Source organism: Ambystoma mexicanum, chromosome 1q (assembly GCF_040938575.1).
Source record: "Ambystoma mexicanum isolate Mex_15411 chromosome 1q, UKY_AmexF1_1, whole genome shotgun sequence".
Taxonomy (NCBI): domain Eukaryota; kingdom Metazoa; phylum Chordata; class Amphibia; order Caudata; family Ambystomatidae; genus Ambystoma; species Ambystoma mexicanum.
Window position 1 is genome coordinate 1,316,187,981 of NC_090922.1, and position 26,325 is coordinate 1,316,214,305.

The window sequence follows — 26,325 nt, forward strand, 5'->3', positions numbered from 1 at the left end:
ACCGACATAAGCCTTTCTGCCAGTATGGCGTGATCGACAAGGTCCAACGCTGCCGATTGGTCCAAAGAAATAAGGAGAAAGACCTTCCGGGTATCCACTCTTTGGAGAAGTTGTGACTTGAGATCCAATACTGAGGTCTCGGTACCGAAACCTTGTCTGAACCCTGACTGAAAGGGATTGAGGATGGGGTGGGAGTTGAGATGTTGAGCCAATTGAATATAGGCAACCCGGTCCAATATCTTTAATAAGAATGGAGTATTAGTTATCGGCCTGTAGTTCGTAGGTATATTTTGATCCAAATTGGGTTTTTTCAGTAATGGGGTAACCCAAGCTTGCTTCATGTCATCTGGAACCATACAATTCCGAAGTGAGGCATTAACAAATTTGCATATGGCCTTGTCAGAGTTGGGGGACATGTTTTAATAATAGTAGAGGCACATGGATCCCCTGTGCAGTTAGTTGCTTTAAGTTTGTTAATGATGGAGGCTAGCTCCTCCTCTGATATGGGTACGAAATTGAAAATGGGGATGTCTGGATCCCTAATAAAGGTGTTACTGACTATATGGGTACCCTGTGTGACAAGAGCACTTTTTTTAGTGGCTATGGATTCTCGGATACCATCCAGTTTATTTGTCATGGCATTCTGGATGTCCAAGCAACAGTCGTCATTTTTAGTGATCATCGATACTACAGGTTCTGGAACAGCCGCCTGTTCTTTCAGAATTTTAAATAATTCCATGGAATTTGAGGTTGCCTGTAAAATTCTAGGTATGATTTCTTGGCTTCCGTGATAGTTCTTTTATAGTTGTTGGCGGCTTCTTTATAGTTATATAATGCTATGGGTGATTGATTAGTTTTCCAGATGTAGAATAACTTGAGGGAGGCAGCTTTCAAAGATTGAAGTTCAGAAGAAAACCATGGATTGGTTAGTTTCCTTTCTGATGAGTTCTTTTTAACTTTCATGGGTGCGAGAGAGTCAGCTACCAATTTAAGGTTGGAGCTAATTTTCTTAGGGAGGGCGTCAATGTCGTCTGTCTCTAGGATATGTAGGGTCTGAGTGGTGATGACTTCTATTTTATCCAAAGTGAGGGATTTAGTATTGCGATATGCAATCGCTTCCGAGTGGGCTAACTGGAATTTGGTGACAAACGGTACAGTGATCGAGAAGTGCACAGCATTATGATCCGACCATGGACAAGGAGATACCGATACGTCATGATAAGGGCTATTGATGACTGCTACCCAATCCAGGGTATGTCCTAGGTTATGAGTAGGGACTTGAACAATTTGTGTGAAGCCTAGATCTGTGAATGACTGCGCTAGTTCAAATGCGGTCTGGTCATCTGGATGACCCAGCCAGTAATTGAAATCGCCAAGCACTATGTAGCGGGAATTGGGTTTCAGTAATGGAAGAAGATAACTAGCAAGTTCAGTACCAAATTTGCCTAGGCATGATGGGGGCCGATAGATAAGGACAATATTCACAGCCGTTTTTGAGTTCATTCCTATTTTTATATGAAGGAAATCTGTTCTTTCCATGGAATGTCCCTTGATTTTCCAAGCTAGTAGAGATTTCCTTAAGGTATAGGCAACTCCACCCCTCCTACCCGTCTCTCTATCCTGTCTAATCATACAGTATCCCTCCGGAATGGCAAGCTGTAATGAAGGTCCTGAAGCTGCAGAGCCCCATGTTTCGGTGATAGCACAAACATCAAAATGTTTGTCCTCGATATAGGTGGAGACTTCATGGGCATGCTTAACCAAAGATCTTGTATTAAGCAGCATGCAGTTCAAGGAACCAACGGGATGAATGATGGTATAATCCCCTCCTTTGTTACTAATAGAATGAGGAAGGATGCTACTGCTGATTGGTCCGCAGCAAGTCTGTTCTTAAGTGTCAAATCATGCCTGCTGTAACAAGTGGCCTGTGTCTTCTGATGTCATACCCAGAGTGCCTTGACTGCAGCAAGTGAGGAGGGAGACAGGAAGTTTGGGAGCCCTAGCAAAATCTGTGATGGTGAGGCCCTTCTTTGGACTGAAGCTTCTTCCTCCTGAGTTATTCTAACTCTACCCACTTTCCTAATCTGCCTGCATTAGAACAACTCTAGTAATCAGCACCCTGGTGCGAGCGGGCCACTGTAATGACAGGACTGTCTTTGAAGCACTGTATCCCAGTAGACCGTCCAGGAAGGACAACATGGTTATTGTGGGTACACCTAACCCAGAAAGCATAATGCACACCAGGTCCTGTCATGAATGAGTCACTAGCCATCAAGTCATAACTTTTTTTTTACTGCTTTGCATTGTTTTTACCATAGAATAAAAGTGACTTCATTCAACAGTCATACAGCCTCAACTGCTGGAAAGATTGGTTTCAAATTTCAAACAGGTTTGTCTCAAAGCGGTGCAGATGTGTGTTTTGATGGTTTGGTGAAAATCTGTCCAGTCATTTTCTAAAAATTCAGCGGAGGGTGGGTAGCCTCTGTCACCAAGATTCTTTATGTATCTCCAAATGTGCATTGCTTCAAGCAGATGCAGCAATTTTTCAAAAGCAAAATTCCTGTGCCACCTTTGATTTTGGAGAATATTTACTTTTGCATTTGAATAAAGGAAATATTGCAGACTATAGGCATGATTCACAAAGTGTTTTACAATGGGATTGTGCTATTATCTGGCAGTCGGAGCTGAGTCGTGAGTCAGTGAAAGCAGTCTTGCAGTCTACCCTCCGTTTCTACTGTTTTCCACTGTGGGAGGAGTGTGCCTTTAAAGCCCAGTCCACTAGACAGAGCGTACACAGAGTCGGAGCTGAGTCACGAGTCAGTGAAAGCAGTCTTGCAGTCTACCCTCCAGTTCTACTGTTTTCCGCTGTGGGAGGAGTGTGCCTTTAAAACCCAGTCCACTAGACAGAGCGTACACAGAGTCGGAGCTGAGTCACGAGTCAGTGAAAGCAGTCTTGCAGTCTACCCTCCAGTTCTACTGTTTTCCGCTGTGGGAGGAGTGTGAATTGAAAACCCAGTCTACTACGTGGAGCGTACGCGGAGCTAAGTCATGAGTCAGTGAAAGCAGTCTTGCAGTCTACCCTCCAGTTCTACTGTTTTCCACTGTGGGAGGAGTGTGCCTTTAAAACCCAGTCCACTAGACAGAGCGTACACAGAGTCGGAGCTGAGTCGCGAGTCAGTGAAAGCAGTCTTGCAGTCTACCCTCCAGTTCTACTGTTTTCCGCTGTGGGAGGAGTGTGAATAGAAAACCCAGTCTACTACGTGGAGCGTACGCGGAGCTAAGTCATGAGTCAGTGAAAGCAGTCTTGCAGTCTACCCTCCGTTTCTACTGTTTTCCACTGTGGGAGGAGTGTGCCTTTAAAACCCAGTCCACTAGACAGAGCGTACACAGAGTCGGAGCTGAGTCACGAGTCAGTGAAAGCAGTCTTGCAGTCTTCAGCAGTCCTCAGTACCTCGGCTGGGGGGGAGCCTGCCTGACCGACCGATCGAGTTAGTGAGTGCACTCTGAAGCGGGTAAGGATAGACTAAAGTGACATTTTGTTTGTCTATGCTGAAAAAAATCTCCTGTCTGCCCTACCCCCATTGTCTACTTAACACTACAGCCTCTATACAAGAAGTGAACTGCTTTGAGAGCTTTATTAGTGCAGATCTAATAACGCAAAGTTGTTGTTAGATATCGGAGTACTGTATCTTTCATTCTCTTCTGGGGGGTGACTGAGGGTTTTAGAAACCTTTGAGCCCCTCATCACTGCCAGTCTCTTCCACCAACAACTTTTACTGTCAACCAGAGCACTGTATCTTTCATTCTCTTCTGAGTGTGACTGCGGGTCTTGGAAACCTTTGAGCCCCTCACTCCCGCCAGCCTATTTATCAGCAACTGTTGTTTATACGAGGCTATAAGACTGCCTTGTGAACTCAAGGAAAGGAAATAAAGAAAATGATAGAAGGCAATAAGGACGCAATGGCACAGACGGTGCCCATCTAGGACTGAGGAGTCAGGGTTCCTTACCGGATAAGACTAATCAGACAAACCCTACATACACAGAAGAAACACTGAATGATCTAAGGGTATGTAATGCCATAAGCAGCATCCACATGTTTGAAATTCTGGAAAAGTCTTCCGCGAATGACGGAATTGCTGCAGTTACCAAAGGACTGAAGACTACGAAAATGATGCAATGCCAGGACAGAAATCTACCAAAATTAAAAGGAAAAATTGCCAAAATAAAAAAACTGTTTCAAGAGCGCCAAGAGTAACAAACAAAAGCCAATTGATGGTGTGAGCTCTTGTGATAGTGTAAGGAAAGTATCAGTCTCCTCGCAAGGAATTGCCAATAGCAGGATAAAGAATCACAGACTTTTTTCCTCTAGCAGTAGTACGCACAGAAATAAGACCTCCCTTGCTAATGCGCACAATTGCTATAGTTAATAGGTCCCATGTACTTGACTTGAGCATGATATAATTTTTCAATACACATAATTCTACCTTGATGGTAGAACAACAAGCTCATCAAATGCTTAACTTAAATGCGAAAAGCCTAATGCAACAAATTTGTGATGCATCTTTGATGGGTTCCCCAAGTGATTTAACAGCTATCATAAAGGAAAAGATAAAGGAAACCTTAGTGATGGAAGGAACAACTCAATTGAAGAGTTGACCTCCAGCCTTCATTATACACTAAGAGAGGCAGATGATCATATACGAATGACCGCTCGGATGATTGCTGCCCTAAATGTTGTATTGAGCTAATTTGTGGAACTCTTCAACAATGTATGGGTAGAGGTGAGAGCCCACACGATTGCCTTAAGTGAGATAATACTGTCCTTAGAGTATCTGGAGAAACAGTCTGCCATCCTAATAGACCGTCCCACGATCTGTATGTTATCAGACCATTGTAGGAAACAGGCAGATGACGAAGACAATTCTTCCATCAAAATGCATTGTCAAAAGGCCATAGAGCACCAAGAAGGAACTTCAGAAACCCCCCCATAAAAAACCCCAATGACCAATGAAGGAACAGAAAAACAACTAATGCCACAGACCACGGGAAGCACAGTGAAGCTTTCGGATAACCCTTAAGCTGAAGCTAGCCAAACTGCTAGTTGGTAAGAGGAAATGTATGGAGGAGAAAAGGAAAGTATTCAATAGGACAAACGCGGATTGAGGTAACACTTAGTAATGAGGGATTAAGTACAAACCCAATGGAAACATGATGTTGGGATTAGAATATAATATAATACCACTCTTATTTTATTTTATATATACAGGGAGTGGGATATCAAAAATCCATTCCAAAACATCTAAATAGAGGAGAGGAACAGATGCGGCAGCTATAGAATTAACAGCTACCCACATGGGGAAGATCACCCACTCCACAGGTAATGGAGTTTATTCTCTAGCCTTATGAAGTAGAATCTAGTCACACAAGTCCATCATATGTGTATGGAAAAAGGACTCCCTGATAGGGAGAGGAAATAATGCTGAACATGTGAAAGATTGACAGCGTTTACTAACAAGTAGATGTGGGATGCATTAGTGGAGAAAAAGAGAAAGAGTATAGGGACAATTGGACCCATATATAAATGTAATTTAAACTTCTAAAAAATGTATGATTAAGACCCCATTGAAAGAGTGGTGAATAATAGAGCCCTCTGTACTCCTTGTGTTTCCACAGAATATCGTCCAGAAATTGACCTAGAGCTATAACCAAAAGGGATCAGAAAGGAACCTAGAAGTCTGGCGAAATCCAAGAATAAGGAACAATTCAAAAACAAAAATTGTTTTTTATCTAGTGTGTTTTTCTTCCCCTGAAGAATTTCCTGTAAAGTAGTGTGATAGTTGCTAATGAGGAATGAAACATGTCGGGTATGTTTGTTTGAGGAATTAAAGAATCGATGAATGAGGAACCATCAGTGCAAAATAATGGAGATACCAATATACGGTATTCTATAATAACTAAAACCGTGTTCGAGTATCCCATGGTGTGATTAAAAGCAATAACACATCAGATCTACAGTGAATTGCCTTTAAGAGATGTACCATAGAAAATGATTGCCAGCGTAGAGGGCTAATTGTTGTCATATGTAACAATTTATAAAATAATTGAAAAGAAAAAATTGATTGTTCTTACATGTAATGAAATATGTATTTTTTATACAAGTGAATTGAAGATACTGTATATTTTATTATGAAAATAAAATTGTGATATCTTTTTGATACAAAATTCTTTGTAGTATGTCAACATTTTATTGGATAAAGACATGCTCATAGGGTCATTAGCTGGATGAGTAGTGGAAAGCAAGGGACCTTTTGCACATTTAATACTATATTGTGGGCAGTGTTTTGAAGAGGGCTGTTGCATAAAGGTCCAAGACAAAAATATAAGTCAAAAACCTCTGGTCTCTCAAATTTGTGGGAAAAGGAAATTCAAACATATACAATTTGGACCAAAGAAACATCTGAATAAAGGGAACAATGATGGGAAATCCCCACAAGAAACAAGAACAATACAGACCCCAATGGAGCACAAAAAGTCAGATAAACCTAAACTAAAACAAAAAATGTCAGGAGGAGAGCCCTCAAATCTAGGGCTAGACTGCATATTGACCAAAAGTGATGGAAGCACCAAAACACACTCTTGGGTGGAGCCTTGGGAAAGGGCACCCCCAAGACTATTTACACCCAACTAGAGAAAACGAGTCATGGCCAACTTGGAACAAACATAGTGGGTCCAAGGAACGCAGTCCCCACTAAGGCTCATGACTCGCCAACATCTAAGGCAATGAAAGAGTGCAAATGTGAGAAATCTGAAACCGGTGGCCCAAAATAGTGCCTAAAAATGGGAGAGGGTGTTAATAAACAAACTACATAGACATTATTGATAATACCCCCGGGGGCAGGCGCACAATGAAGAGAGCATGTTGTGACTGTCCCAGGGGAACTTTGGACCTCATAGCAGGAATACAATTGAGGACCTTGTATTAGATCCAAGTATCATCAATGTAGTGGGAACATTCCCGTTAACATGGGGTTCGGGGAGCAAACATTCAAATGTGTGATAGCTGCCCGAATAAGAGACCTAATTTTGATGTGTCTAGGGTAGCTGTAGAACCATGGCTGATCTCAAAGTATGTAAACCAACTTAAGAGATGTCCGGTCTGCAACCCATGTGGAGGGGAGGGATGCTTAAAACAAACGTTAGTTAGGAAATAGGCACAATAACACTCCATATCATGCAAAATGAGTTGAGTGATAGAAATGTTGCCTCAGAGAAGAGAAGAACCCTAACATTGGGTCCTAATAGGCCTTCTTTGACCTCAATAGATAGAAGGGGACAATGCACAGAGAAACGGAACTCCAACATGCCAAACACAAGCGAGTATTACTCGCCATATATTATCATGGAGTACACCCTCGATTCAAGACTATTCCCAGGTCTAGCCTTGAACCGCACAAATATCCTTAAGATAATTAATTAAATCCCAGCGCATCTCTGATCTCCTCTAAAGATATTGATCAGGTTAAATTCCATGTAAGTTCTAGATTCGATATTGCCACGATAAAGGTACCCTCAAAGATTGTATACCAGATGATACTACAGGAGGGGGAACTGCTGAAAACAATGGGCTTTGAAATCAGACCCTGCCAGAAATGTAATGATGGAGACTTCAGGGGTCCTTGGAGTGCAGGGCTATTTGACAAACTGAGGTGGCGTGGGAAGTCCCTGACTTGGAAAGATTGAACAATGTCCCAGGAGAGAAAAGCTGTGGGCACTTAGGACCCAAAAAGAGAGATGCCTAAGAGAAATGATAGGTGGGAAAGACTAGAGCCCTCCTGGACCAGAAGGCGCGACTATTAGGCCTCGCCTTGCTGTGCATGGAAGACCATCTAGGAACTTAAGTGCCCAAAAATGTTGGTTAGCATCCTGGAACATCAGAGGATTTGGGAAATTAACATGTGATTCCTCCCTCCTAGAAACCCTGAACAAATACTCTGTAGTATGCCTGCAGGAGACCTGCACTATGGAAATCCAGTTGTGGCCTGGTTATCATATGTTCACCCAGGGATCCACAAGAAAGAATGGGGGCCTGACTTCTGGCGGCGTATGTATAGCAATTAAACTAGGTATTGGTTTGAAGGGTAGTATGATGTCCCATGAGACCAGGTGGTACTAGCTGTAGAATTAGAACCCATTGACCTACAGAAACATATTCTAGTGATAAATATATATTAGCATCAGACCCACACCAAACTGAGTAACGTCTTGGGGGAATTGGAAGATATCATAGGAACCTACAAAGCGAAATGGCCAAGATCCGAAGTCGTATTAGCAATGAGATCTGAATTCACACTGTCTTCCATTAAATGTCTGAAAATAAGGTAATCCAAGCAATCTGAATGATTATGAGACGCGACAAATCCAACAAGGTCGAAAAAATGGAGGGAGTTTTGGGAGAGTTGGGGAATGCAGATAGTGAACGGCCAGTTATCAGGAGACATATGGCATAGGAATGACTCACAATCATAGATTGACTACATAGCAGTGTCAGACGGTTTACTTTGCGTTTTAGAAGCATTCAATTTGATAAGTGATACGCATAGTGACCATGACATTCTGGCCCTCTGTCTATTCTCAGGAATAAAGAGAACAGGCACCCTAGTCTGTAGGAACCTTGTAATAAACCCAATAATCCAATCAGCTGGAACACAAGCTCACTTGACAAGATGGGTGAATATATAAGTTTATTGGGAGATGACACCACTGAGTGAAAAACTTAAATCTTTGTCAGAAAAGAACTTGCTCCTGTTTGTGGTACATGGGGTCAATGCATGTAGTCCACAAAAGATGACCCTTAGGAGCCAACGGCCCCATAATTATGCGAAAGAAGTACAATGGAGGAAAGCCCAGATGTGTAGAGAAGTTTGAATTAGTAAAGCAGGATTAGCAACAGACTTTGAAAAGAAGATCTTAAGCAAACAGTTGAAGCAAAGCTAAAAGAGCGGGTCCATAGCCAACAGACACCTCCTTATGTAAAGAAATGTGGAACTGAAGATGGAGGTAGTGAAGGAGAAATCTGAACTGGAACTTGTTGGGTCTTCTGAACAAATTCTATGATATGTCATCCCATGAGATGACAAATCTAGTACCAGAAGATTCATGGTGTAGATATTTCAAAAACCTTTATGAAAGGGACAATTCAGACGAATGTAAAATCGCCTGTAACGAAAAATGTGATATTGACATCTCTTTAGAGACTTTACGAGACATCATCTCATCTGGCTCGAACTCCCACGCAACTGGTCCAAATGGTCTTTGTAACATAGTAATGAAGCAGGATCTCAACCTATATATCTCATGGTATACATCAATAATTGTGCCCATCTATAAAAAGGGGAATAGCCTAGACCCAGTGAATTATAGGCCGATTGCCCTGCTGGATGTAGAAAGCAAAGTCTTCTCAAATTGTGTATTGCAAAGTATAGAAGACTGGATCTTGAAATCCGGTAGGCTATCTAAATTCCATACTAGGTTCGTGACGACGCTTGGTACGGATGCAAATGGGCTCTTCATCCAATCCCCGATTGATCAGGCAAGCATTAAAGGAAAGGACTACCTGTATGTGGCAAGTGTAGATTTGAGTTTGGCTTTTGATACAATAAATAGAGAAAAGCTGTGGCTGAAGTTGTACAAGTGGGGCTTGCTAATGCATATTTTAGACATCCTAATAAAAATACACACTAATACCACGATCATAGAGTGTCAATGGGGAGACATTGAAGAGAATAAAAACGGCATGAGGTCTTAGACAGGGATGTACATTAGCCACCTGCCTTTCCAATTTGTATTTATCGGTCCTGGGGGAAGCACTGGAAGAAGCAGCATTTGCGCCAACCAAGTATAGAGGGAGAATTATGCAATTGGTTAGCATATGCAGATGATATGTTGCTACTAGATAAAACCACTGATTATCCATATAGATCAGAACCGACTCCTCAATTTCCACCGTCTCCAGCAAACAGGTTTCTGTTTCTTGCAGCCAATGGTGGTGAGGGGGAAACCAGGGGCGCGCTAGAAGTGAATGATGTCAATGATATGGCCCTTTCTGTGGCCTTGATTTTTTTATCCAGTTCCCCAGCTACTTTCTGTAAATATAAATCCAAAGTAGCATTGAGGGTGCTCCCCTTCTCCTTCATCCTCGTCCCTTTTAGCTTCTTCTGCACCCTCCCCTGTCTTGGTCCCACCAGGCTGGGGCGGACTCATGGTAGCTTTTCTCACCGCCGAGCACAAGGAACCAAGCAGCAAGCAGTCTGTATGAGGTGACAACTGTCCTTAATAATGCGGATAGTGCAAATTCATCCACTTAACAGTCACTTGCCAGTATATTAATGTGTAATGAGTTTATGCAGTCCATCACCCAGCTGGATCTCCACCATACACAGATCTCCAGACCAGCAGACCAGAAAACATACAGACCTCACAATGTCACAGTGTCCTCACAGGGACTGCATAGCCCATCCACAAGCAATTAACCGATGGTCGGGTCCGTGTCGGCAGCCACCAAACAACAAACTGCAGAAGCTGGGAACCGCCCAGCTCCCAACCACTCTGACTTGCTTACTTCCTAAGCACCTGGACTCCAACGAGCTTCCACCGCATCGGGCTTGGACTCGAAACAAACACGCAGTCTGCAGGCAGTCAGGCAATCAGCCGGGAAACAGGAGGGCAACAGCCTTCCCCGGAGCCAGCTATGCAACGCTCTCTGTGCTTTTTCAAGTCCTCTTTATGGGAGTGAGCTATTGGTGTATGTAAATTTAAAAAAATGTAATAATATTACTGAAAGTATTTTTTGCAAGACCCTGTTAGACCTACCTACGACACCACCCTACATTTTGGTGGCAGAGGAATTAGGGCCCAGGCAAAGTATTAAGTAGGCAGCATTAAAACCAGTTTTGTTATGGGCTAGACTGTGGGCAGCAGAGGGCAACACAGTGTTCAAGATGCATGGCCAGGAAGTAATGTTCCTTGGAAGGGCACTTTTCCTGCCCTTGTTTGTTTGTATCAAGAACCTCTTCTGCTCACTTGATCCTATGAATGCACGGGATTCACCTGTTTAGATTTAAAAGTAATGAAACAAAATTACTCGGAGATGGTCAATATAAAGAAAAGGAATTTAGCCCCGTCCAATCCTAGGCAACAACAGTATTTTGAAATGAAATGTTATAATGGTTAGGAACCAGGGACGTCATTAAGTTTCTTTTTTTATTTTTTTTAAATGCAAGATCCTGGGCTGTGGCCAGCACCATGTGGCTCTTTGCCTCTGGAGAGGATGGCTTTCTTGTTCAGGCCTCTTAAAATAAAATGAACAGGGGTTCCACAAGTCTAACCCTTTCAGCAGTGACCGTACATAAGAAAGAATAGGAATACCAAATAATGTGTCTCTCTGGAATTCTATACAATAATTGCTAGACTCATTAAAGGTTTATTTCAGTCACACTTCGGGGGTGAGTCACTAATTAGTATGTTCTTAAACACCTGAACTCAGCCTTTCATCCTTCTGAGGTCGATAAATGATTAGCAACACAGGGTGGGTGATATTGTATGTATTCTTTTTCTATATAAAGCGCTTAAGCGGAAATCCTACATACTAACACATCATTTGACCATGGACGTCTGCTTGCATTCACAGTAATTTGGCAAGATGGCCTATATACACTGATCCTAACGATACATATGGCGATCCATTCTTGTATGAAATGTATATCACATTATAGTGCTATCATAACCATATTTTTCGTAGTGTACTTAGGAACAATGCTATGTAATGCCACTTCCGGTTTTGTCCAAGGGGGAAACGTTGCATTCCATTCCATCGCTTCCCGCGATATCACTTTGTGGTGGGGTCAAATGTCATCACTTCCTGTGATGTCATCAGGGGCAATGGTTGTGTGGTGTCACTATCGCTACCCCTGTCATTTTGGTGAAATGACGTCCCTGTTAGGAACCCTGCCTGAATGGAATGAGGTTTCCCAAAGTGAAAAGTATTTAAAGTTCAGATTAGGGGCTTTGCCATTAAATGTATTACAAGAAAGGTGGGCTAGACAGGCGGTTGTGGACTGCTTCGGTACCTGTGGTATTATGGGGCTTGAGGTTGTTGTCCACTTTCTGTTTCTGTGTAAGAATTATATATGTCTACAGCGAGCATGGATACGGGTTTAGACATTTACAGGAAAGTGTTTGAGCAAACTCAGCTGCTAATGAGCTGCTGGTCTTTCTTTAGGCACCTTTGCATGGAATCCACTGGAGAAGTGGAGCCACGACCAGAGGTGATGCGGGTCATGTTCCCACTTCCCTTACAACAGCTACTATGTGTATCATATGCTCAGTTGTAGGATTTAAAGTTTTCACATATCATGTGGAAAAGCTCTTTGAACCTGAGCTTATGTATTTATATTACCTTTTTGTATTGTGATGCCATTACTCTATGCTGATCAAAAACATGTTGTTGACGATGAGTTGTGATGTAAAAAACAAAGGGATTTAGTGAACTGCTCCCTCGGGTTAACATTACTATCCTTTTGTGTATTTCTGTAAAGGTTTGGTTACACTGGACACATCTTAATTTGCTCGCATCACCATGCTTTGATAGAGTGTGATGTGTACTTTTTAACATGGGACTTTTTCCATACAGTATATCTTCGACCTATCCTGGTGGCCAGACTTACTTACTTTTCAAATCATTTGACTTTGTAACTTAGTAGAATTGGATTTCATGAAAATCTGATCAATTTACAGACAGAGGGATTCAAATCAAATAAATGCAGTGAAATGTCTTTGGTTTGGAGTCCCTTGTCTATTACTATATGTTTCAGAAATGATAGAATCTAATGGCTAAAAGGTGACATTAAATTGAAGTATGGTAGTGTAAAACTAAGGCAAAAAAACGAAGGCAAAAAAAAACACTTGAGTACATTTCGTAAGTGCTTTATGTGTGTAGTAGTATTTTTTATTTAAACATTGCATTCCTCTCAATTTCAGTTCTAATTTCATTAACTTTGATTCCATAAATGATAACTTTACCAATGACATAAGTGATGTCACAATGATGTCAGAATGCTCTTGTTTCAAGTGTTGTCATTGATGAAATAGGTAATTGCATAAATTATGTCTTTTGTGATGTCACAATTGGACGGCTCGGAGTTAACGTGGCACAGCTTCTAAACATTCAGAATTTGAGCGGTTTTGTTGAGTTAAACTGGCAAGGTAATGTCACTTCAGGTAAAGTGTATTCACCTGATTGCAAGGGTGTAGTTACGTTGAACTGATTTTAAACATTTTTAATTGAATATATATAAACATACGTTTCGGAGTCTGTCAATAATTGAAAAAAGCTCAAAAGTAGTTCAGGACATGGTCTCTCCTTCGCCTCGACAGAGAGGCGACCTCGCAGGCCACAGCAATCCCCTTGAACTGCTTGGGGTATTGCTGTGGAAAGGATTTGGAGGGCCAGGACCAGCCAGAAATGATAGCCGCCATGTGGATCCCTGACCAAGCTGCAGCAATGGCCAGGTCATGCTGAAATTTCACATTGGGAATAAGTCATTTTTTCAAATAATAGAAGACTGGGATGCACCAGGAGAGGTATCTGACCTCATGCATCCCCTCCGCCATCACAGCACCCACTAATGAGCGGGCCCTTGTGGATACGTTGGCCAGGTTTCTCCAGATCATCCACAACTTGAAAAAATGGAAAAGTCTCAATGCCACATTTCCGCAAGACCTCACATTTTCTGTGGCTGGGTCGGGGATCCACGCGGTCGGATACCTTTTCTGGCTGGTCCTGGTCCACTGCAACTAGAAAAAACATAAACAAAAAAATGGCAGCTTTTCATTTGCGAACATTCTAAAGTCCTAGCAGCTAGCGGGCCGTGTGAGAGCTATACATGATTGTGCTGCTGGGGGCCCCTGCTCCCTAGAAAATTAAAGAAAACAACCACTGGACAGTTTCCACCAAACAAACAAGAGAATGCGTTCTCATGTTTCCTGACAATTTTCAAATTTGGCGAAAATCCATCCAGCAGTTTAGGCTGTGCACCAGACAAAAAACGAAAACAAATGCAAAAAGTAAATATCAACTTTTTTTCACACTTTATAGGCCTCATTACGACCTCGGCGGTAGCCATGCCGCTGTTGGCGGCATGGCTGCTGCCGAAATCGCGTCCGGGTTCCCACAATACGGAATTACCGGGCCATTCGGATGGCCCGGTAATTCCTCCCTCCAAGGACCCGGACCTTCCCCATTCCCATTTCAGCGCTCATAGGGCTGAATGGGAATGGGAGAGGGAGCAAACAACGGGCCGATTACGAGTGGCCCGTTGTTTGCTCTCTCTTCCCCTCGCGGGACCCGGTAAGCACACCTGGTTTTACCAGACATGCTTACTGTGTCCTGTGAGGGGACCTCGTAATGTGGCGGAATGGATTTAACGGGTCCGCATCCTTTTGCGGCACCCGTTAACCCGTTCCGCCAGGATCGTAATAAGGCCCAATGTCTTTAGAACCAATAGACGGATTTGCACCAAATTTTCTAGTTTTGGGGTCCTGGGTCAAACGATTTCCTTTGAAACTTTCCTGCTGATGCATACAACAGGTTAACAGTTCTTAGTAATAGAATTGTATTAATTCCAATGCATGGCTCGTTGACTTGGAATTACCCCTTTGCATCACAGGCCAGTGTCATTGCCCCCCATTTCACCATAAGTATTGTACTGCATTTTACAGCAAATATATCGATGGGTGGGTTTAGTTATTTAGAAAGGTGCAGGTGCATGGGGGTTTGAGGGCAGGTGTGGGGGTCTCCCCACGCGCTAGAGTCCGGTAAACAAAATACATTGAAATGGGATTCAATGAAAACCCTCAGATTAAATAGCCTAGATCCCATGAGTTTCACCTTAACTACAGGGCAAATACGATGATATATGCATATACATATGTGTGTGTGTGTGTGTGTACATATACTCATCCTTGTTCCCTCTACCAGAAATGACACCATAGCCACTGCTTACAATATTTAACACTCCATCATATACATATATAAACAATCCATTGAACATCGAAGTGCATTTGCACAGCACAGATCACAACATAACAGTGAGACCAGGTTTTGTTACCTTTAGATGGAGCTTGTACAGGGCTGCAGGCAGATACTTGGGCACGTATTTCAGGAAGTTGCTGGACATTATGAGAATCTCCACATTGTCTGAGCCATTAAACATATGATCAGGTAAACTGGCGTCGGAAAGTTTATTATTATGAAGATACACAGATCTGCAGAAAACAAAAGACCTCAGACCAATTATGTGGGGCTCTGAAAACAAGACAATTTAAACATGTGTTTGCAGGCTCTCTGCTATGCGCCTCTGGTCCCCCAACTAGCACATCATCCACTGACATGTGCTCTATGATATCTTCAAGTACCTTAAATCCACTGCTAGCTTTTATGTATTTTCATTGTACCTTTAGGATTATATATTTATTTATACTGAAGGAAATGTGTTACTTATGTTCAAGGGCCTAGTTTATGAGGCAATATAATCAGAGGGGGCGGGCCCTAAACTTGGGCGGTGTGCCATTACCGGAGGTGTCGAGCCACTTCATTGGGTTATATTGCTGTGCTAACGATGAGCATAACTAATACAAAAAAAAGAAATCTTACCTTCATGTGTGGTGCAGCGCCCCATTTTCTGTGTCTGTTTTCTGTGTTGATGACTGCAAGTAAGTTCTGCTCACCCTTAGCACCCGCCTAGGTTCTATGGGGGAGAAGGGAGAAGGGAAGGAGGAGTGGAAAAGGGAAGGGGGACTGGCTCGCAGCACCCAGGCTGCTCGGAATGGCGGCTTGTGCCATACAATAGAGCCCACGGTCCAAGCATGCTGATTGGCCAGCCCCCACTTCCAGGGTGGGTTGGGTGTCTGTGTGCGAGGCTTTTGTCCATGGCCAGTGGTCACGGCCTTAGACAATGGACATTGTACATGTTACACCAATATGTTTCTTCAGAGTCCACTAGCCATAGCCTTCGGCGGTGGACACTGTAAATGTTGCACCAATAGGTTTCTTTGCGCCCCACAAACCAGGGCCCTTGGTCATGGCCAGTGGCCATGTTGCACCAATAGGCTTCATTGGAGCCTTTGGCCATGGCCAGTGACCACTGCCTTTGGCCATGGCCTCTGTATATGTTGCACCAATAGGTTTCTATGGAGCCTACTAGCCATGACCTTTGGCAAAGAGACCCATTGCCCTGGTAGCCAGACTAACTACTTTTCAAATTCATTTGACTTTGTAATTTAGTAGAATTGGATTTCATGAAAATGTGATCAATTTACAGACGGAGGGATTCAAATCAAATAACTGCAGTGAAATTTCTTTGGTTAGTAGCCCCTTGTCTATTACTATCTGTTTCAGCACTGATAGAAACTAATGGCTAAAAGGTGACATTAAATTGAAGTACGGTAATGTGAAACTAAGGCAAAAACAACAAAGGCAAAAAAACACTTGAGTACACTTCATAGGTGCTTTATGTGTGTAGTAGTATTTTTTAAACTACTAGTTTAAACTACTAGTGGAATAAAAAATAAAAAAATACATTTTATACATTAATTTTTTTATTTCACTCTCTGGCCATCCCCCTGGGATTTCCCTAATATTACCCCAATAATGGCAACAAACTACACATACAGTGGCATTGAAGTACCCATGCCAGTGGGATTCCCTCCGGTATTTCTCCGATAACGCTTGAAAATCCAAACCTCTTCCCTATCCTCACAGGCACTCACCAAGTGCTCCCCATCTCTTTCCACGGTACCCTCACTCCTCACAATAGTTTTTTTTTTCCTGACCCTCTCCTGGCCATTAACCCCTATCACTGTTTGGTTTGTGTGACACATTTTCTTCTCGGAGGTGTACTTGATTGAAATGCAAATGCTGAATTTCAGAGGGTTTGTTGCATTAAATCTGTTCACCTTAACTCTCTGTTAACAAATGGTTGTTCACTGAGTTTTAAGGGTTTTGCTATACCTCAGTTTCCTCCTGCCCCAGTGGCGATGGTCTTCTGCTACGGCCACTGTACATGTTGTACCAATTGTTTTCTTTTGCACCCACTAGCAATGGGCTTCAGCCATAGCCAATGGCAATGAGCGAACGTGTTGCATACTTTCTTAAGGACTCACTAGCGATGGCCTTCGGTCGTGTCCTCTGTACGTGTTGCACCAATATCTTTCTTCTAGGCCCACTAGCCATGACCACTGACCATGTCACACTATTAATTTGTTACCAAACACCCATTGCCCCATGCCTAGTAGATGTAGGCACTGTAGATATTTAAGATTTGTTTTCTAACTCCTTATTCCTGGGATAAAGGACAGTAACCATTCTACTAACCGAAATTCCTGCGGTAGAGAGGCGGTTCGCCGATTCCCGCAATAATGGGAACAATTGCTCAGAATTGAAAGTCTTCCAAATTTTCACAGGCACTCAACATGTGTCCCCTCTTCCTTTTTCCAGGTCCCCTCACTCCGCCTAATTGCTTTTTCCACCCCCTAACCCTCTCCAACTACCCCCTAGAGCTCATCGCTTTGTTTGATGCACATTTCTTTCTGAGTACGTCTTGCGCCGTTGCGGCTGTAATCTGGTGAGATTCACACAGTGTTCCCCTGATAAACTGAACATGATCTACCCCTAACTTGCCATTGGTATTGTATTTAAATAGTGCCTACGGCCGGGCCATCTAAGCGCTGCCATTGAAATCAATCAGTGGTCTCCTAGTTGTGACTACATAAACAGAAGAGTTTTGAGTCTCTTTCTGATGTCGAGAATGTTATTAGACTCTGTAAGTCTTTGGGAGAGTTCATTCCAAAATTTGGTCGAAATCTGCCCAGCTGTTCAAAAACTGCACTGTTTGTCTATGGGAAAACACATGAGAGTAGGCTGAAAACTGCGTTTTTATGTATTCTGAATAACTCTTTTAATTTTTGATGAATTGTTCCCAAAATGTCCAGTTTAGGGGGAGCCCTTGGCAAACCTTTGTTTTAAAAATTGTCATCCAAATCCCTCCAGCAAGTCAAAAGTTATTAGTCTCTCTCAGCCCTTTGCTGCAAATCACTGAGTCCAATATAGATAAGGCACATGGGGCTCTCTATTTTCTGTTGAATATTTTAATAACTACTGGATGGATTTACCCCAAACCAGTGAAGGAAACTAAGTCAATGCTTTGTGCCAAAATTGTTTATTATTTGGACCAAATCTGCCAAGTGGCATTCATGTTACAGCTGTTAAAAACACTGCCCTTTTTCTGTATTGGAAAATTAATGGGTGTAAACAGAAAACTGCATTTTTGTTTTCTCAATCATTTTTAATTTTTTTTGACAAAGTGTTCCCAAAATGTTCAGTTTGGGGAGGTGAGGGTGCTTGACAAACCTTTGGTTTACAAAATCCATCCAAATCCATCCAGCAAGTTAAAAGTTACTAGCCTCTCTCAGCCTCTCTGCTGCAAAGCATCAAGACCAATATAAAGGTTTTAAGGCACAGGGGTTGCTCCTTCTCTGATGAATATTTAAAAAAATGATTGGATGAATTTACCCCAAATCAGTCAAGGAAATTAACTCAATGCTTTCTAACCCAATTGTTTCTTAGTTGTCATGGTATGGCTGTTCATAAACTGCATTGGTTCTGTATGGAAAATGAATAGGTCTTTGCAAACAATCTATACTGTGCATCTTAGCGTGCGTGGCCCCCACAAGGAAATGTACCTTTTATGTTCCAATTTTTTGGCCAAACCTTTTTAGATGCTATTGGTTTACATTTGAAATCCTTAAATGTATTCTGCAGCCAAACATGCAAGTACAAACTGTATACTCTGACTTCATAGTCTGAATCCGAGACTATAAATGTGGGCTCATGTGGATCAACTTGTCTGAATGTGAGTAGTAGACCTAGTAACACTGCTCTTTCTGCTGATGTGTCACTTAGTTTCTGTATCCTGCTGTAAAAGCATTATTATGGTTGCAGTGGCCTTTCACAGAAGCACAAGCAGCTGAATATTTAGAGCACTTCAATGTCAAAAATGTCAAAACTGCAGGAATCATCATCACCAGAAGTACCACCCACGGACTCTAGAATGTGGTCTACCTCTACCATCCCGCCACTGGTAATCTGGCTATGATTCTATGAGAGCAGATGGCAGTGACCGCAACCAGGGTTGGCTCTGGAATTACCACCAAACTCACAATTAGGCAGTATGCAGTATATTCATGCCCGGATACATCTGTCCAGAGCCTCTTTGAAAACCTTTTTAAGAAGCCATATGTGAGGCAGAACAAAGCCACTGGAGCAAGGATGTTTTAGGAGGGGTAACCATCGCTGTGCGCTCTTTTAAAGGGTTCTGGAACTGCTTAAACTAGATTGCTTCTAAGCATTTCCTTGATTTTCAGTTAATGTTTCTCAGGAACTTGCTGAGTTCTTCCCTAAGAAAAATCACACAATACAAGACAGCATGACAGGGACTGATAACCGCCTGCCCCCCTCAAATGATCTTCCTGTCCCTAAATTAAACTGGCCCAATAGATAATTTTCACTCTTCGGTACTAGAGGTCACCCCTACTAGAGGTTCACCATTCGGAACATTGAAACCTAGCGGATCTCTAGTTGAGGAGATCTTGGTTTAGGTCTTGGGGGACTCTGCCAACCTAGCTCCCTTTGTGACTGACATCCTAAACAGCACCCTTCATGGGGGGCATCGTGCCTTCCCCACTGAGACAGAGCTGCTCAAAAGCTGATCAAGTCTTTACTCAAAAACCATATAGAACCAGTCCTGTTCGCTACCTTTCACCTGATTATGAATTGTTCATCCTTGGTCAAAATCTTGTTGGAGAGGAGCTGAACAACTTCTGTCTCACCTGGTGCCGCACCACCTGCTCCATCCCATCCAATTAGGTTTAGGATGGCAGCATGGCACTGAGACTGCCCTGCAAGAGGTGGACAATCTGCCCACCTCATTGCCGGTAATACTAAAACGATTTGTAGGCAATGATACTATTAACCTTTTCCTCTTGACATCTAGATTGGTGGAGGTTGCTAGGGTGGTCTAGCTGCTGGAGGGTGATTTAAATCTTTTTAGAAGACAGCGTTACAGTTTTCTGTCTGAGAAGCCATTTGTCAAGTTGGAACTTTGGGACCTCTGAAGCTCCCCACGGCTCCTCCTTATCTCTGGTCCTGTTTAACATCAATATCTGCACTTGCACAATCCAAATGTAACAAGGCCTAGTAAGATCATTTGTTTTGTCCTCCATGTTCCCCATCCCTCTTGTCTTGTTGCGCCTCGAAGCACATTATGCCTGATTCACAGAACGTTTTCCTATGGGATTGTGCCATTATAAAACGCTTCTGTGAATCAGGCCCATTGTGTATAGGTGCATTATAAATACCCAATGCGTTAATACATAAATAAATAAATAAAGTTAAACTCATTCATATGCAGATTATGCCCGGACCTTAACTTGCCTTGGATGGTCCCGGTCAATACAACATGCAAACGAGATGCTTACGTATGGTGCATGAATAGATGAGTGATAATTGGTTGTGAGAGTAGGTTGGAGCACTAGAAACAAAGGACTCTTGCGCTTGATTCAGTGGAGGAGTACCCTGCTGCTTGTGGTTGGACTAAATTCGGACAGTACCCCACTGTCCTTGGATAGAAGTTTGCAATCGGGGTTTGAAACATTCACACTTCTGCCAGGTATTACAATGAGGATGAGAGCTTATGGGAAGTCGTCAGTTTTAGGGTGCGACAAGTGTTTTAATTGTAATTATTGTTATTGTAATTGCAGTATGAATTCACTTTGTTACTGTATGTAGATGTTAACTCTTAACACTATGGGCCTCATTATGAGTTTGGAGGTAGCCAGTGCTTTAAGTGGAGTAAGAAATTGAGGGGGGGCCCTCGTTTGGGGCATGGCTTTAATTGTGGGCGTGGCCTAAAAGTGCACAAATCATAGTAAGGTGCGCAAACAAATATATAAATTTATGTGAGCATTTATATGTTTGTATGCGTACTACTATGGTGTGTGTACTTTTCAAGCCATATTTTATAAACGTAGCAATGTTACATATTTCTATGTTTATAAAAGGTGGCTTGAAAAGTGCACAAACCACAGTATTTTACGCACACTTGTGTGCTTACCTTACTATGGTTTGTGTACTTTTCAAGCCACCTTTTATAAACATAGATATTTGTAACATGTTTCTATGTTTCTAAAAGATGGCTTGACACGTAAACAATTCAAGGCATGTTTTATAAAGCGTTGATGACGGAAAAAACAAACCGCAAGGTGGCTTTGTCCGTCGACAAAGCTTTATAAAAGATGCCTTGAATTGTGCACGTTTCAAGCCGTCTTTTATAAACATAGAAATATTTCTACCTTTATAAAAGATGGCTTGAAACGTACACAGTTCAAGGCATCTTTTATAAAGCTTTGCCGACGGAGAAAGGCACCTCGGGCTCTGTGATCTATCTGCTCAGAGCACATAGATCACTGAGCCCGAGGCGTCTTTCACCCTCTGCAAACCCGCGGGCTCCGTGATTTAATCCTCATATTAGAGCACGGAGCCAGCGGGGGTCAGTGACCTGGGGAGGGAAAACAAAGGGACAGTAACTTCCTCTGATGACCCTGATGAGGGGTCATCAGAGGGAGTTACACTAACTGACAGAAGTGCCGCCAGCCTCAGCATCGCTGTGGCTGGCTGGCACTTCTGTCAGCTTGGCCGACATAATGACGGGCGCATCTCCCGTTGCGGCTGCGGCCGCGGCGGGATAATGCATCCCGCCTATGGTGTGTGGGACGGGGGCCCCGGCTGGGCCCCGGCTCAGCCCCACTTTCTGGAGACTGCCGGGGCCCGGCCCCGGCAGGCCCCGGCCCACTTAAAGCCCTGGAGGTAGCCATGGGGCCATTAGCATCATGACTGCCTCCAAAATCGTGTCCGGGGTCTGTGAATGAGGAATTACCGGATCATTCCAATCTTGGAGGACCCGGTAATTCCTTATTCACAAAACCAATCCCCATTCCCATTCGAGCCCCCATAGGGCTCAATGGGAATGGGGATGGAGATAATAACGGGGCCGTTGATAACAGACCCGTTATTAGCTCCTTGGTCCCCTCGCGGGACCCGGAAAGGACGTCTGGTTTTACCAGACGTCTGTTCCGGGTCACGCGAAGGAACCTCGTTATAGGGCGGAATGGGTTTACCGGCACCGTCACCATTAACGGTGCCGGTAAACCCATTCCGCCAGCCTCGTAATGAGGCCCTATATATTTAAAATACTTCACACTTGTTTGAGATAAGGTATTTCAACGAGTTAAGCACTTGCTTCGGAGATCTGTGTGCACCTGCAACCACAGGTTTGAATCCCTACAGGTCTGGTGCAGCTCTTCATCCTTCTGCGGTCAAAACACTGAGTATTGTTAATACCCATTTCTACAGTGCTTAGAAGTAGGGGTAATCCACCATAAAGCCCTATATAAAACCTTACTATTTTTTGAAAGCCTATGAGATGTGCACATCAACAACACATTGTTGGTTAGGTCAGAAAAAACGATTGGACGATTCAATTGTAATTAAAACACCTGTCGCATCCCTTAAACCAATGATTTCCCATTGATTATTAGAGACAATATGCTCTCATCCTCATTGCAATACCTGGCACGAGTGTGAAGGGTTCAAACCCCATTTATAAATGGCTGTAGCTTATTGCTGGTCAATCAGATTCTACTTCCTCTGGAACAACCGGGGTCCCTTGGGATGTGCCTCTCAGGTCCTTTCTGACCAAATAGGTTCCCTACAGACTACCATTGAAAGATTAGGTTTGGTGTCATATTCGATCCCAAGATGATAAATACTACCCAAGTGCACTCGACCACTAAGGCGTTCTTTTTTCAACTTCATGGTCTTAGTCATGCGATCAGTTTCATAGCGAGAACTGACAGTGCCAAGTAGTTTGCGCTTCAACTAATTCATGCATAAGCTATTGTAGCACGTGCATGAATGGATTCCGCACAGGCCACTACAGCACCTGCAGATAGCACAGAATGCTGCAGGGTGGGCTATCCATCACTGCAACCATGTGTCTACCCTGAGGACTTCGCTGCACTCGTCGACTGTCATGGAACGTATTGATGTCAGCCTGGGGTGACTGATGCACTGTTCCATGTAAGCAAGCATCCCTAGCAACCCCAAGTTTACATTTCACTTCCTTGTGCTCTCTTGTCTAGAGACCAATGAGTTGCGATTGTTCTTTTCTTTCAGATTTAAGGGCCCTCATTAGAACACCGGCGCTAAACCATGGCGCTATTAGCACCATGGTTGGTGCCAGTGTTGTAACGGGTCCACCATGGTTCAATGGGGAATTACCACCCCATTCCAAGGTCGGCGGGGCGGTAATTCCCCATTGAACCATGGCCCTTCCCCATTCCCATTTTCACCCCATAGGGCTCTATGGGAATGGGGAAGGCGCTAAGTAAGGTACCACAAATTGCGGTACCGTACTTAGCACCAAGGTCCCTTTGCGGTTCCCTACTTTAACGGCTGGTCTAGAATCAGCCGTTCAGGTCGGGTCCCACAAAGGGACCTCGTAGTAAGGCGCTAAGTGTTTAATGGCGCCGCAGCCTTTTACGGCACCGTTAAACACTTAGCGCCAGGGTCCTAATGAGGCCCAAGGTCCTCCTCTATGAAGCAGCCGTTCTCTCCTTCTGCGTCTCAAGCCAAAGTTGGGTTATTTAGCCAAAATGTGACTACCGCTCTTTTCTTAAACATTTTGCAATGCAGTTGGTGCAGCACCCTGTGGTGGTAATATTATATTATCAATGATATGACACATAGGGCCTCATTACGAGGTAGGAGGTAGCCATGGTGCTATTAGTACCATGGCTACTCCCTTACTGCATTCCGGGTCCGGGTTCCCGAAATAGGGACTTCCCAGGTCATTCCAACCTTGGAGGACCCGGTAAGTCCCCATTCCGGGAACCATTCCCCATTCCCATTCGAGCCCCCATAGGGCTCAATGGGAATGGGGATGGAGCTAATAACGTTACCGCAATTTGCGGTACCGTTATTAGCTTTGAAGTCCCTTAACGGGTCCCTTCCATAATGCCTGGTAAAATCAGGCGTTAAGGAAGGGACCCGCTAAGGGACCTCGGAATAGGGTGGTAAGGGATTACCGGCACTGGTGTCCTTACCAGTGCCGGTAATCCCTTACCACCTACCTCGTAATGAGGCCCAAATTGCTCTTTTTAGCTGTAGTGTAGTAGATATTTAACATTAAATCGTGGTATATGCTTGAATTTACTTTGTCTCTGCATGCTGATGTTAATTCTTAACAATATATATTTACAATATTTCACACTCGTTCCAAGGCATTTCAACGAGTTAAGCACTTGCTTCGGAGATCTGTGTGCACCTGCAACCACAGGTTTGAATCCCTACAGGTCTGGCGCAGCTCTTTATCCGTCTGCAGGCGAAACACTGAGTACTGTTAAAACCCATTTCTACAGTGCTTAGAAGTGGGGGTAATCCACCAATGGTACGACGTCGTTTCATCGACAGTAGTTTTCACCACTGGTATTTTTACGAATACACTTTGCTGAAAAAAATCATCGACATTTTGGGGGGTGGGAGTGCAGATACGGCTTTGGGGGGTCGGGAACAGTTAAAAATAGCTGAGGGAGGGGTCTTGGGGGGAGGGCCCCAAAAATAAAAAAATAAAACATTCAATGGGCCTCATTACGAGGTATGCCGGTAGTCATGCTGCTATTGGCGGCATGGCTGCCGGCAAAACCGCATCCGTGTCCGTGTCCTCGGAATGAGGAATTACCGGACCATTCCAAGTTCGGATGGCCCGGTAATTCCTCACTCGAGGACACGGACACGGTTCATCCCCATTCCCATTCAGCCCTCATAGGGCTGAATGGGAATGGGAGAGGGAGTAAACAACGGGCCATTACGAGGTGGCCCGTTGTTTGCTCCCTCTTCCCCTCGCGGGACCCGGTATGCACGCCTGGTTTTCCCAGCCGTGCTTAACGTGTCCAACGAGGGGACCTCGTAATGTGGCGGAACGGGTTGAACGGCGCCGCAGCCTTTTACGGCGTCGTTTAACTCGTTCCACCATTGTCGTAATGAGGCCCCATGACTTTTTTTATCAGCAAAATGGATTCGTAAAAACACCAGTCGTCAAAATGACTGTCGATGATATGACAAAACCATCAACCATAAAGCCCTATATAAAACCTTATTATTTTTGGAAAGCCAATGAAATGCGCACATCAACAACACATTGTTGGTTAGGTCAGAAAAGAAGATTGGACAATCCAAAAGCAAATCTTCAGTAACATGTATTAAAGCTACACGTTATCTACCTTAGGTTAGGCTTGTGTCCAAATGTGAGTCCGTAGATCTTAGTGAGATAGTTTGCTGCAAAATCTGCACTCACCAAAGAAGCTGGGAGGTACTTTGGAGCCACAGTTATCTGGAAAGGAAACGTGTTATATGTTGATTAGTGTGTTCAAAAGTATCTCGTTGCAAGCACTTGTTTACAGCTCTCTGTGTCTCGCTTACAGATTACAAGTTTGAATCCCAGCCTTTGAGCCTTGTTATGCCATTTCAAAGTGCATTTAATTAGTTCATAGCAACATCGTTTGCTGGCAAGAGACAGCAAGTGCGGACTGTGCTAATGGTCATATTAAATGAGCCATCCCGATTAGACACGTGGGGATCCCAGTCAAAGAGCAACCTGTTGTAACAGGGACTGCTGTCACAAAGAACACTTCATTAAACATTGCAGTCCATTTTTATGACTTGCACTTCTTCGGGCAATATGCCCAGTCATTAATGACACACAAAAGAAGTCCCTTTTAGGATCAATGAACATGTTTGGAAAACGTCATAACGAGCTCAATATAGTTTGTCCTCCATCATGAACCTCAAACAGGCCCCCACTTTTGGTTTTGGCACATTTGTGGTGCTTTAGGGCCAATCTATGGCCATGACATGAGAAGAGACGGCGAGAAGGGGGACTAAGAAGAAGAATTTGTGGTTGAAATGGCAACAGGCAATGCTATCGGCAGACATTGGCTGTGTCACAGATTGTTATTTTTTGTGTTCTTCTTCAATCTATTTCAATATAGTCCTTAGTCCTAGTCCTTCATCCTAGACCTTCTCTTTACTCCTAGCCATTCTCTTTCACCCCAGTCCTTCTCCTTCATCCTAGCCCTTCTCTTTCATCTCAGTCCTT

At 43.4% G+C, this 26,325-nt stretch overlaps 1 protein-coding gene across 1 annotated transcript in view; it reads right to left on the minus strand.

The window, feature by feature from the left end:
* Positions 1 to 26,325, minus strand: part of PODN (podocan) — a 481,723-nt gene that overhangs the window by 147,048 nt on the left and 308,350 nt on the right. Inside the window, exons 5-6 of the mRNA XM_069642176.1 lie at positions 25,451 to 25,560; positions 15,166 to 15,322 (exon numbers count right to left, since the gene is read on the minus strand). Coding sequence (XP_069498277.1) covers positions 15,166 to 15,322; positions 25,451 to 25,560 — 267 coding nt within the window. The remainder of the gene's footprint in view (positions 1 to 15,165; positions 15,323 to 25,450; positions 25,561 to 26,325) is intronic.